Below are 12,245 nucleotides of genomic sequence, written 5' to 3'. Positions count from 1 at the left end.
GGCCCAAGAGGGACCATCCCCACTACACAGTAAATAATAGTAATAATAAGAATAATAATAACAACAGCAACAATAATAGCACCAATAATAGCTAATACTAATAATTTACTGGGGGCTGGCTCCGTCCCAGGCCTGCTCCAAGAGTCCCATTGGGGGTGATAACCCATGCCTGTGCACAATAGCCTAATGAGAAGAGTGTAGTTAACTCTATCTCACAGATGTGCAGACAGGAATCCAGGGAGGGGAGGGCAGGTGCCCAAGGCCACCCAGCTGGCTGGTGGCAGGGTCAGGACTTAAGCTCAAGCAGCTGGTTCCAGTTGCCTTGCCGGGCTCTGCACGAGGACTCTTTCTGCTGGCTTATTCCTACTCATAAGGTCATGGTAGGGAATTTCCAAATGTCAGTCCCTTCCCTGATCTGTCTCACAGCCCGGCATTCCTTCTCTAACAGCCCCCAACCCCACCACCACTCTACTGGCCTTCAGGGCTCCTGTCATGATCAGAGATCGTCTTATGTTATGTGCCTCTCACCCTCCCTTCAAGAGAGCAGCGGAGTGGCTTTGTCCATTTGCCACCTATAGTGCCACAGAGGCTACCCAATAAATATTTACTCACTCCGCGAATCATCATCAAAAGCATCAGCATCATCACCATAACGAAAGTGGCTTCTGTATGTTCAGTCCAGCACCCAGTAGGTGATCAATAAATGTTCGTTGAGTGAATAATTTTCTAATATAATCACAATAATACTGACCATTTACCTTGTCTACATTATTTTTTCCAAAAAATGTTTATTTATATATTTTGAGAGATAGAGAGAGTGGGGGAGGGACAGAAAGAGAGAGAGAGAGGGAGAGAGTGAATCCCAAGTAGGCTGCACTCTGTTAGTGCAGATCCTGATGCGGGGCTTGAACTCATGAACTGTGAGATCATGACTCGGGCAGAAATCAAGAGTCAGATGCTGAACCGACTGAGCCACCCAGGCACCCCTATCTTTTCAACATTCTATCAACATCTTTCTAAAAAAATTAAAAAAAAATTTTTAAATGTTTATTTATTATTGAGAGACAGAGAGAGACAGAGCATGAGCATGGGACGGGCAGAGAGAGGGGGAGACATAGGATCCAAAGCAGGGTCCAGGCTCTGTGCACAGAGCCTGATGTGGGATTCAAACCCAGAAACCACGAGATCATGACCTGAGCCAAAGTCAGATGCCCAACCAACTGAGCCACCCAGGTGCCCCTCTAAAAAACTTTTTAAGTTTATTTATTGAGAGAGAGAGAGAGAGAGAGAGAGAGAGAGAGAGAGAGAGAGAGAGAGATTGAGAATGGGGTAGGGGCAGAGAGAGAAAGAGAGAGAGAGAATCCCAAGCAGGCTCTGCACTGTCAATGCAGAGCCTTACTCAGGGCTCAAACCCATGAACAGCGAGATAACGACCTGAGCCAAAGTCAAGAGTCAGACGCTTAACCAGCTAAGCCACCCAGGCACCCCTCTATCAACATCTTCGTGTCACACAGTAGGAGCTTATAAATATTTTTGGTATCAGTAAGACTAACTTTAATAATAATAATAAAGGCAGCTACATGTCTTCTGCTCACAGTGCTACCCACAGTTCCTCAGTGAAGGAATTTACTAGTCGGTAAATATTTGAGTGAAAGAATAAATTAATTAGTCGATAGTTATTGTAGGAATGAATGAATGATCTGGACAAATAATATTGAGTACCCAGTATGGGGCACTGGGGACACAGAGATGAACAGGACAAAATCTCTGCCCTAATGGGGCTGATATGCATGGGGGTGATAACAAGATGGAGGAGAAACAAGATGAATGAATGAATGGGTGGATGGGTGGGTGGGTGGATGGATAGATGGGTGGGCGAGTGAATGGGTGGGTTGAGTGGAGGGATGGGTGAGTAGGTGGATGGATGGGTGGGTGGTGGGTGGATGGGATTGGTGAATAGATGGATAGGTGGGTGGATGGATGGGTGGGTTGAGTGGAGGGATGGATGGGTGGGTGGGTAGATGGATGGGTGGGTGGGTGGGTGGATGGATGGAGGTGAATGGGTGGATGGATGGGTGGGTTGAGTGGAGGGATGTGTGAGTAGGTGGATGGACGGCTGGGTGGATGAATGAGTAGGGGGGTAGATGGATAGGTGAGTGGGCGGATGGCTGGCCGGCTTGCTGGCTGGGTGGACCAATGGATGGATGGTTGGTCTGGAGACTCCTCCCATCAGCACTCCTGGGTGCAGAGGGAAAGTGAGGCGGGGCAGCGCTCCCCTCCAAAGCTCCGCCCTGCAGCAGTCTTCGCGTCGGCCAACCGCGCCGCTCACCTGGAGGCCTCCCCTTTAAGACGCACTCACCTGGGCTCTCACCTGCGCGCCGGCGCTTCCGCAGGAAGAAGGAAGCGGCGCCGCCGTCGCCTCCCGGCGCTCCCTCCCCGCCTCCCAGGTCCGCCGGCCGCCACAATGTCCGCCTCGGCTGTCTTCATCCTCGACGTCAAGGGCAAGGTAGGGCCGGGAGCTGGGGATACGGGGGAAGGACAGGTGAGGCTGCGCCCCCCTGGAGCCAGGGGCGGCCCCTCCTCGCAGGCCGGGAGGCTCCAGAAAGCTCCGGGAGAGCGGGTACACCCCTCCCCCAATCCCTGGAAGTCGCGGGTCGAATCCCACCTCCACTGTTTCCCAACCAGGTGCGGGGGCTAGGGGCTTTGCCTCTCCGAGCCTCAGTCTCCCTACCCGTAAAAATGGGAATAACAGGTCCCCACCCAATAGGAATTAATATAACCCGATGAATGTAAACTACTTAGCACAGTAGCCCTGCTCCAAACATTAGGCGTTCAGTCGATTGAAGTTATTTCTGTCACCTTCATCATCCACATTATTAATATTTGGGGAAGATGGCAGGGGCAGGAGGCCCTCATTCCCTTTTGGGGCTCTCCCTTTCTGGAGCCCCCTCTCATTCGTCTTGTCATTTAATGTCAACAAAAACGGTGGTGGTGAAGCCTAGGGTGTTTGAGGACCAGCCCTGTGCCATCCTGGTTCTAAACACTGGACTAAACCACCTTAGGAAGTAGGTACTATTATTATTGACTGCTTATTTCCTGCCAGACAGAGGTATATGAGCTAATGGGAGCTATATAATCTATCTTTCTTCCTATAAGCTTTCTTTTTTCCTTCCTGCCTTCCTGCCTTCCTGCCTTCCTGCCTTCCCGCCTTCCCGCCTTCCCTCCCTTCCCTTCCTCCTTCCCCCTTCCCTCCTGTCATCCCTACCTCACCAATTTGGTGCCTCTGAAGCCCTGGGCAAGAGCGGGAATTCTGGATCCAGGGTGTCTTGGTTCAATTCCCAGTCTCCCCAACTGTTACACACCTGGTTCACACCTCAGTTTCCCCATCCTTCAAATGAAGAGGGTGATGGCACCCCCCCCCCCCCCCCCCCCCGCAGATTGTAGTGAGAACAAAATCAGTTAGCAAACATCCAGTCTTTAGTAGGACACGGCCTGGTCCTCCTGGAGGACTCCAGACATGTTTGCTGTTGTTATCGTGCACCCCTTTTACAGAAGAGGAAACTGAGGCACAGAGTAGCAGAGTCTTGCCCCTGCCCTTCACTCAGGAATTAGGGTCAGAACCAGGCACTCTGATGCCCCCGGATGAAGGGTCCCAGATCCCAGCAGTGACCGGGCCTTCTCTGCTCACGCTTAGCCCCTGATCAGCCGCAACTACAAGGGCGATGTGGCCATGAGTGAGATTGAGAACTTCATGCCTCTGCTCATGCAGCGGGAGGAGGAGGGCGCCTTGGCCCCACTGCTGAGCCATGGCCGGGTCCACTTTTTGTGGATCAAACACAGCAACCTCTATTGTATCCAGACTCTGGCTGGGTCCCTGGAGGCCTGGGGTGTTGGTTGGCAGCTCAGGTCCAGAGAGGGTGGGCTGAGGACAGAAGTTGCACAGCACATCAGGGGTTCAGGTTGGGGGCAGGGGGTGGGGGGACAGAGGTGAGATGAGGGTGGGAGGACAGGGTGAGGTTTTAGGGTCCGTGCGCCATTTGAGACCTCCAAAACGGCACCTTTTCCTTAACCTTGCTGCCCATAGTGGTAGCCACCACGCTGAAGAACGCCAACGCCTCCCTCGTGTACTCTTTCCTCTACAAGACGGTGGAGGTAAGTTCTGGCTTCCCATTGGCCGGCTGGTCTGTCTGTCTACCTGTCTCGCCCTCGTCTTTCAGGATCCATCTTTCCTAGGAAGTTTTCCCTGACCTCGCCCCATGGAAGCCCCATCTATCTCTGTGTTCTCATTAGCTGCTGTGGGATCATCTCTCCCTATAGGGCGAGGACCAAAGAGGTCCCAAGAGGGTATACTACTCAAATCTGAGCCAGAGAAAACAGGGTTCCAATCCCAGTGCCCCCTTTTCCTAAAAAAAAGTTTTGTTAATGTTGATTCATTTTTGAGAGAGACAGAGACAGAGCATGAATGGGGGAGGGGCAGAGGGAGGGAGACACCGAATCTGAAGCAGGCTCCAGGCTCTGAGCTGTCAGCACAGACCCAGATGTGGGGCTTGAACCCATGAGCTGGGAGATCACGACCTGAGCCGAAGTTGGAAGCTCAACCAACTGAGCCACCCAGGCACCCCTATGCCATTTTCAATGACTGAGAAGGTGCTTGGTAAATACTTTCCAACCAACAAGAAATATGTATTGACTTGCCTCCTGCCAGGCAGAGAGGGGAGCAGCTCTGCATAAGAGAGGCACAGTCCCTGCCTGTCCTGAGGAGTTAAAGGACATGAAGGTGATTCAACAGGACATTAGGAGAACCAGTGACAAGGGTGCTAGACTCACCTTGATACTCAAGGGGGCAGGAGGGATGGTGGTGGCTTCACTGAGGCGGTGATATTGGAGCTGAGGCCTGAGTGGCAAGAATGTCCCGGGCAGAGGGGATGGCATATGCGAAGGCTCTGAGGTGAGAACAGAAAGGCCAATGGGGCTGGAACAGAGTGAGACACGGAGGGTTTCTCAAATGTCAGATGACTGACAGGCTCTCTGCTGAGGTCACGCCTCCTAATCCCCAGAGGCTCTGGACTTGGGGTCCCCAAACCCCTAAAGCCCTGTGGATAGAATTCAGGGAATCCACGAGCTTAGCTGTATTTCTATATAATGGGTTTCCCTTGTCATCTTGTATATTTTATGTATTGGAAACCTTACTCCATAAACAGCACCAGATACACAGCGTTTCATGGTACACACACACACACACACACACACACACACACACACACACTAGTTCTGAGCCCTTCCAATCCCTCCTCCAGGAAGGCTTCCTGGACCTCCATGCCTCAGGGTTCCCACTTTGTGGTTTCCTCATTTTTTGCACTCAGCACGTTGTATCGTGTTGGTTCTGTTACCAGTCCATTTCCCTCGCTAGACTGTTCCACGAAGGCACGGACATTGTTGACTCCGTTCACCATTAATGTTCCAGCACTGGTATATGGTAGACACCCAACAGCTGCTTGTTGAATTGATGGCTGGATGAGTGGGGCCGCAGCCAACGGCCCCAGCTACACCACAGCCACACCTCTGTTGGTGTCTGTTTCCCCACACCCCCAGGTATTCTCTGAATACTTCAAGGAGCTGGAGGAGGAGAGCATCCGAGACAACTTCGTCATCGTCTACGAGCTACTGGACGAGCTCATGGACTTCGGCTTCCCACAGACCACCGACAGCAAGATCCTGCAGGAGTGAGTGGGCCACTAATGGAAGGAAGTCGGGGAGGGTCAGGGAAGTGTCCCTGGGTCCAGCTGCTTGTCGCCCCTGCCTTCCTGACAGGTACATCACACAGCAGGGCAACAAGCTGGAGACCGGCAAATCTCGAGTGCCACCCACTGTCACCAATGCTGTGTCCTGGCGCTCTGAGGGCATCAAGTACAAGAAGAACGAGGTGTTCATTGATGTCATAGAGTCTGTCAACCTGCTGGTGAGCCCCCCACACCTCTACCCCCCTCCTTCCATGGCCTGGGGGCAGGAGAGGAGGCTCTATGCCTGTTGACACCCCGTCCTGTGTCATGTGCACCCTCAGGTCAATGCCAATGGCAGCGTCCTGCTGAGCGAGATCGTGGGCACCATCAAGCTCAAGGTGTTTCTGTCGGGAATGCCAGAGCTGCGGCTTGGCCTCAACGACCGTGTGCTCTTTGAGCTCACTGGCCGTAAGCATCTGGAGGGGGGCGCGCGAGGGAGCTGACCCTACCCCATCTGGGGACCCAGAGAATTGCAACCGGCTCTGAAATAAGCACTCGCGTGCCCTCTGCTGGTCACAGCCGGTGCTGCGGCTGCTGGTTCACTGGTGCCAAAAATGGATACTGCCTGGCACAAATACAATGGAGAAAAAGACCAATCCCTGCCCTTGGCGCTGACATTTCGGTGGGAGTAGGAGACAGAACAACATATTGAAAAATCTGATAGCAGGGCGCCTGGGTGGCTCAGTTGGTTGAGTGTCTGACTCTTGGTTTTGCCTCAGGTCATGATCTCATGGTACATGAGTTCAAGCCCCGCATCGGGCTCCACGTTGACAGTGTTTAGCCTGCTGGGTATTCTCTTTCCCTCTCTCTGCCCCTCCCCTTCTCTCTCTCTCTCTCTCTCTCTCTCTCTCTCTCTCTCAAAATAAACTTAAATTAAAAAAAAAAAAAAGAAAACCTGACAGCAAGAGCCAGATTCCCTAGGTTCAGATCCTAGCTCTGCCCCTGGCCAGCTCGGTGACCCTGGGCAAATTCCTTGTCCTCTCTGGGCCTCAGTTTCCTTATCTCTAAAACAGAAGTAATGATAAGTGGTAGGCAGGGAAGATAGGGCTAAAGACCCTGTCCCAGACACCCAGGGTCACCTGCCGGCTTGGCTCCGAGTTTCAGGAAGCAAGAACAAGTCTGTGGAACTGGAAGACGTCAAATTCCACCAGTGTGTGCGGCTGTCTCGCTTTGACAATGACCGCACCATCTCCTTCATCCCACCCGACGGCGACTTTGAGCTCATGTCCTACCGCCTCAGCACCCAGGTGAAGCAGGGGAGAGGCCCCCTGGAGGGGGTGAGAGGTGACCCCAGAACCTCCAACAGCCCCCTCTTCTGCCGCCTGTAGGTCAAGCCGTTGATCTGGATTGAGTCCGTCATTGAGAAGTTCTCCCACAGCCGTGTGGAGATCATGGTCAAGGTAGGCCCAGGGGAACAATTACTTACTTACGGTGTTTGATCTGCCCCTCCCCACAATCTCCACCCTAACCTTCTCTCTCACCCTCCCTGGCTCCTCACTCCCCTCCGGCCACGCGGGTCTCCCGGCTGGTTCTCAGACATGTCAGGCACAGTTCCCTGTGGGGGTTTTGCACTGGCTGTTCCTCCTACTTGGGCTGCTGTTCCAGCAGCCGGGCCCACGGTTTCGGCTCCCCACCCTCTCTCCTCCTCTGGCCTCTGCTCTACTGACCTGCGTCAGTACTGCATCTCCTCCTGTGTGGATTTCTTTTCCCCAGTAACAACATAGTAAGTTCCCAATAACGTCTAAATGACACACAAATCTCAACTATTCACATTGTGGTTTTAACTGAGCCTCTACTTTGTAAGGGAACTGAGGGACAAGGGGGAAGAAATAAAAGATAAGCTGCCCTCAGGGAGCTTGCTACCTGGGGGACACAGACAAACCATCAGCAAATACTGTCAGAATTGATCCCTCATCTGCCCACTTTGCACTCCCCCCACCACATCTACCCTGGTCTCCCAGCTCCTGCCCTCGCCCCCCTCACTGTTCCTCTAAAGGACACCCATGAGCACTTGAGTCTGGCTGCGTGTCTCTCTTCTGCCCAGAACCTTCCATGGCTCCCACTTCACTGAGAGGAAAAGCCAAAGTCCTGGCAGCCCACTAGACCCTACGACCATCTGCTGTCACCTTTGTGTCCTTCCACGGTCTCCCTCTCTCACTCCATTCCAGCTATACCGGCTTCCTCTTTGTTCACACCAAGCAAGGTCCTACCTCAGGGCCTTTACACTGGTTGTTCCCTTTCCTTGGATCACAGCCCCTCCCCGCCCCAGATGTCCACGTGGCTCCTTCCCTGATCTCCCTCAATTTTTTGCTAAATGTCACCTCTTCAGAGGCCTTTCCTGATTTCCTTATTTAAAATTTCAACTCCTTGGGACACCTGGCTGCCTCAGTTGGTGGAGAATATGACTCTCGATCTCAGGGTTGTGGGTTCATCTTTGGGGCACCTGGGTGGCTCAGTTAAGTGTCCGATTCTTGATGTCGGCTCAGGTCATGACCTCACAGTTCATGAGATGGGGCCCCGCGTCAGGCTCTGTGCTGACAGTGCTGAGCCTGCTTGGGATTCTCTCTCTCTGCCTCTCTCTCTGCCCCTCCTCAGCTTGTGGGTGAGCTCCCAGGTGTCCATGCACACAGATGCTCTGTCTCTCTCAAATAAATTTAAAAAAAAATTATTTTAAAAATAAAAATAAATAGGAGCGCCTGGGTGGCTCAGTCGGTTAAGCGTCTGACTTCGGCTCAGGTCATGATCTCGCGGTTCATGAGTTCGAGCCCCGCGTCAGGCTCTGTGCTGATGGCTCAGGGCCTGGAGCCTGCTTCGGATTCTGTGTCTCCCCCTCTCTCTCTCAAAAATAAAAACACATTAAACAATTAAAAAAAAATAAATGCTAGCTATCAAATGAAAACTCCTGTGTGATGGGCTAAGGGGCATCATTTTAGACCAGCGAAAGGTCTAAATGGAAGGCACCAAGAACGGGGTTTCTGGAGTCTCGTGTGGGTGTGAATCCCAGCTCTGCCACTTGTTGGCTGTGTATCTGCGAGCAACTGACGCAGCTTCCCCACGTCTCCGTTTTCTTGCCTGTGAAGTGGGCAGGATGGTCGTACCCACCTCGGGGTTGGGGAGGCTCTCTGTGAGGTACTGTGGGGAAAGGGCTTGCTGAACATTGGCAGAATGCAGGAGTGAGTTCTTCACGCCCCGCCCTCTCCCCTGACAGGCCAAGGGGCAGTTTAAGAAGCAGTCGGTGGCCAACGGCGTGGAGATATCCGTGCCCGTGCCCAGTGATGCCGACTCCCCGCGCTTCAAGACCAGTGTAGGCAGTGCCAAGTACGTGCCCGAAAAGAATGTCGTTATTTGGAGTATTAAGTCCTTCCCGGTGAGTACTGGGTACTGGGTACGGGTGTGGGGCCTGAGGCACCTGCCCCTGCTGCTCGCGAGAGGCGGAGAATAAACTGGAGACCCATGTATGCATGCACATGGTTATCCTTTAGGGGTAATAAAGCCGGAAACCAGGCCGGCAGGTCCCTGCCTCCCAGGTCTTCAGGACACCAGCCCTGGGTTCAAGTTCTCCACCCTTGCCTCCCTGAGCTAGACAGTCTTTGGAAACCCACTTCCCTCCACGGAACCTCTGTTTGCTCATCTGTGAAATAGACAGGATCACGATACCCCATCCTGGGGCTGCCGGAGGATTCGATCAGTCGCCAGGGATCTGGCGGGCAGGGGTGGGGGGGTTGGGGGGTGGCGAGGGCTCATCAGGGGACTGGAAAATGGGAGATGGTCATGAGAAGCACTCTGACCAGGCTGTGTCATTAGAAACTTCGGCTGTGAGGGGCACCTGGCCGGCTAAGTCGGTTGAGCGTCCAACTCTTGATTTCAGCTCGGGACATGATCTCACGGTCTGTGGGTTCAAGCTCTGAGCGGACCTTGGAGCCTGGTTGGGATTCTGTCTCTCCCTGCCCCTCCCCTGTTCCTGCGTCCTCTCTCTCTCCTCCCCCCACCAAAATAAATAAACATTTAAAAAACAAAAAAAAACAAAAAAACCTTCAGCTGTGAATCTTGGCCAGGAGCTTTTACTGTCTTGTCAGAAAGGGACCGAGAGCAGAGCCTGCTTGGGGGCCACTGTGAGGATAGTGTGGGGCGTGTAGAGGCCTCTTGGTGTATCTGACGCCCCCATGTGCCCTCAGGGGGGCAAGGAGTACCTGATGCGCGCCCACTTTGGCCTCCCCAGCGTGGAGAAGGAGGAGGTGGAGGGCCGGCCCCCTATTGGGGTCAAGTTTGAGATCCCCTACTTCACTGTCTCCGGGATCCAGGTGAGTGCAGTGGGCTCCCCATCTCCTACCCCTTGGCTCCTTCCCTAGCCGGTGTCACCTCACCTCGGCAGCCGGTCTGTGCCATCTTGTTCCCCACTAGTATGTTCACTGTGTCTTCACCCACCCGCAAACCATACCGTTCCCTTGGCCTGTGTCGCCTCGTCCCCCCAAAACCACATTGTGTCCATTCCCTTACATCGTGCTCTTTCCCACTCTCCTGTCCCGCCTCCCCCCTCCCCCACTCCCACTGCGCGAGCCATGTCCCCTCGTTACTCCCCAGCCGCGCCAGCATAATCCCCCGAGTTGTGTTCCACACGGTACCCTCGCCACAGCCAGCCTGTCCGCACCACCTGGGCCACCTCTTTGTATTCCGTTTCAGGTCCGATACATGAAGATCATTGAGAAAAGTGGTTACCAGGCCCTGCCATGGGTTCGCTACATCACCCAGAGTGGCGGTAAGGCAGCCGGGCTCCCTGGGACGCTGGGGTCAAGGAGATCAAAAGGATGGTCTCGGGGCTTTGACCACGCTCTGGCTTGGAGGGCACCAAAGTTCAACAGGCCTGACCCCAGGCCTATCCTGTCTTTATCCCTGTGCCACCCTGGGCCTCAGTTTGGCCCATCTTTAAAATGGGGGCAGCTGCAGTTCTAGGGCACTGATCAGGTTTGGGCAAGGGAGTGAACGCATAGTACCCCCATCTGCACCTGGAAACGAGCTTGTTGCTATGGTTACTATCCCTGTGTTACAACCCCATTCTTGTCCTTGTTACATATCCATGGGTTGATCATGAGCACTGGGGTGGGGGATAGGTTGGGGGGAGGGCTTTCTGTCCGTTTCCTTTCCCCAATTCTGAGATGGTCTCTGCTCATTGTTTCCCTGCAGATTATCAACTTCGTACCAGCTAGGAGAGAGAAGAGGTGGGGCCTAGGCATGGGGCCTTCCCTCTCCCCAGGCTGGGACTGTAGACTTCCTGGGAGGAAGATGGGGGATGTGTGTGAGGGAAGGCCCCTGACTTAGCCGTTTCTTGCTCCCAGCACCCGGCATCGTCCCTGCCTTTCTCTCTACCCACAGGCTAGGGGGAACAGTCTCCCCACCTCCCTCTGCCTCCGGGCTCCCCACTCCTCCAATTTTATATGAAGAATAGAGGAGGGTCTTGAAGCCCCCCTCATGAGTGCCTTCTTGCAGTGACCTGCCTTAGGGGTGTCGGGGCTCCTCCTTCACAGCTGCTGAGCCCAGAGGCCACCCTGGCCCACCCTGAGTTTTAGGATGGTATTAAAAAGAATGAATCTGGCTGCTGTGTATATTACTGACTGGGGACTGGGAATGCCAGGGACACCCCCCCCCCCCCCCCGAAGTGCCGGGATGGGGATGGGCAACACACATCCACTCCCTAGCCCCCGTCGTGGCATCTGCCCAACTCTTCTCCTTGGGCCCAGGCTCCAACCCGGCTCCCACACCACCGTCAGTTCCTCTTGCGGCCGCCAGAGGGCGCCTGTTAACTTCTAAGTCAGCTCGTGGGTCTCAGAACCTTCCCACAAGCTTCCTGTGTTAAAAGTAAAAGTCAAGCGCTCGCCGCAGTACCCGAGCCTGATCTGCGCTACCCCTCCTCCTCACTTAGCTGCCTTCACCTTCTCCCACTCTCCTCCTCTAGACCTCACGCTTCCTGTGCACAAGTGCGCTCCCACCTGGGCCTTTGTGGCTCTAATGCCCTTCACCTGGCATGCTTTTCCCCAGATAGTCACATGGCTCCTTCCCTTTCAGGTCGCACACGTCACCTCAGGGAGGCCCTCCCTGACCTATTTCAACGGCCTTCTTTTCCCAAGAGACTATAACTTACCCGTTTTATCACCTCCACAGAGTTTACCATTCTGAAAAGATTTAATTCCTGTCTTCTCCCAGCCTAAATGGTGGGGGTCCCGCAGCAGGAATCACCTGGCTGGCCCGCTCTCAATTGGGCGCCTAGTACCCAGAGGGTGCTCAGTAAATGTTTCAACGCAAGCATTTGCAAGAGTCGCCTCCGACCTCAGCTCTCTCGCCTCCCTGGCTCGTCCACGTGGCGGCCGCTCTGCAGCGTGAATTTGCCTTCGCCCCGGCCCTTGCTGTGCCGGGTTTGGCTCACTCTGAGCCAGAACGTGAGTCCTTCTCACCCACCCGATTTCCCCGTTT

General features: G+C 54.0%; 1 protein-coding gene across 2 annotated transcripts; it reads left to right on the top strand.

Moving 5' to 3' along the window:
* The first annotated feature begins 2,364 nt into the window (after nucleotides 1–2,364).
* On the top strand, nucleotides 2,365–11,369 carry AP1M2 (adaptor related protein complex 1 subunit mu 2). 2 transcript variants are annotated; one of them, XM_047826531.1, is made up of 12 exons: nucleotides 2,365–2,506; nucleotides 3,695–3,851; nucleotides 4,085–4,152; nucleotides 5,593–5,723; nucleotides 5,812–5,959; nucleotides 6,062–6,188; nucleotides 6,885–7,027; nucleotides 7,109–7,180; nucleotides 8,989–9,147; nucleotides 9,956–10,081; nucleotides 10,461–10,536; nucleotides 10,962–11,369. In XM_047826531.1, exons 1-12 carry the CDS (start codon nucleotides 2,465–2,467, stop codon nucleotides 10,982–10,984), a joined length of 1,272 nt encoding a protein of 423 aa, XP_047682487.1. In that variant the 5' UTR covers nucleotides 2,365–2,464; the 3' UTR covers nucleotides 10,985–11,369. The 2 variants fall into 2 exon arrangements, with proteins under 2 accessions (XP_047682487.1, XP_047682486.1); XM_047826530.1 differs by having other exon boundaries at nucleotides 6,879–7,027.
* Nucleotides 11,370–12,245: the final 876 nt, after the last annotated feature.

This window comes from Prionailurus viverrinus, chromosome A2 (assembly GCF_022837055.1).
Source record: "Prionailurus viverrinus isolate Anna chromosome A2, UM_Priviv_1.0, whole genome shotgun sequence".
Classification (NCBI taxonomy): Eukaryota; Metazoa; Chordata; class Mammalia; order Carnivora; family Felidae; genus Prionailurus; species Prionailurus viverrinus.
This window is presented reverse-complemented; position numbering and strand designations above follow the sequence as displayed.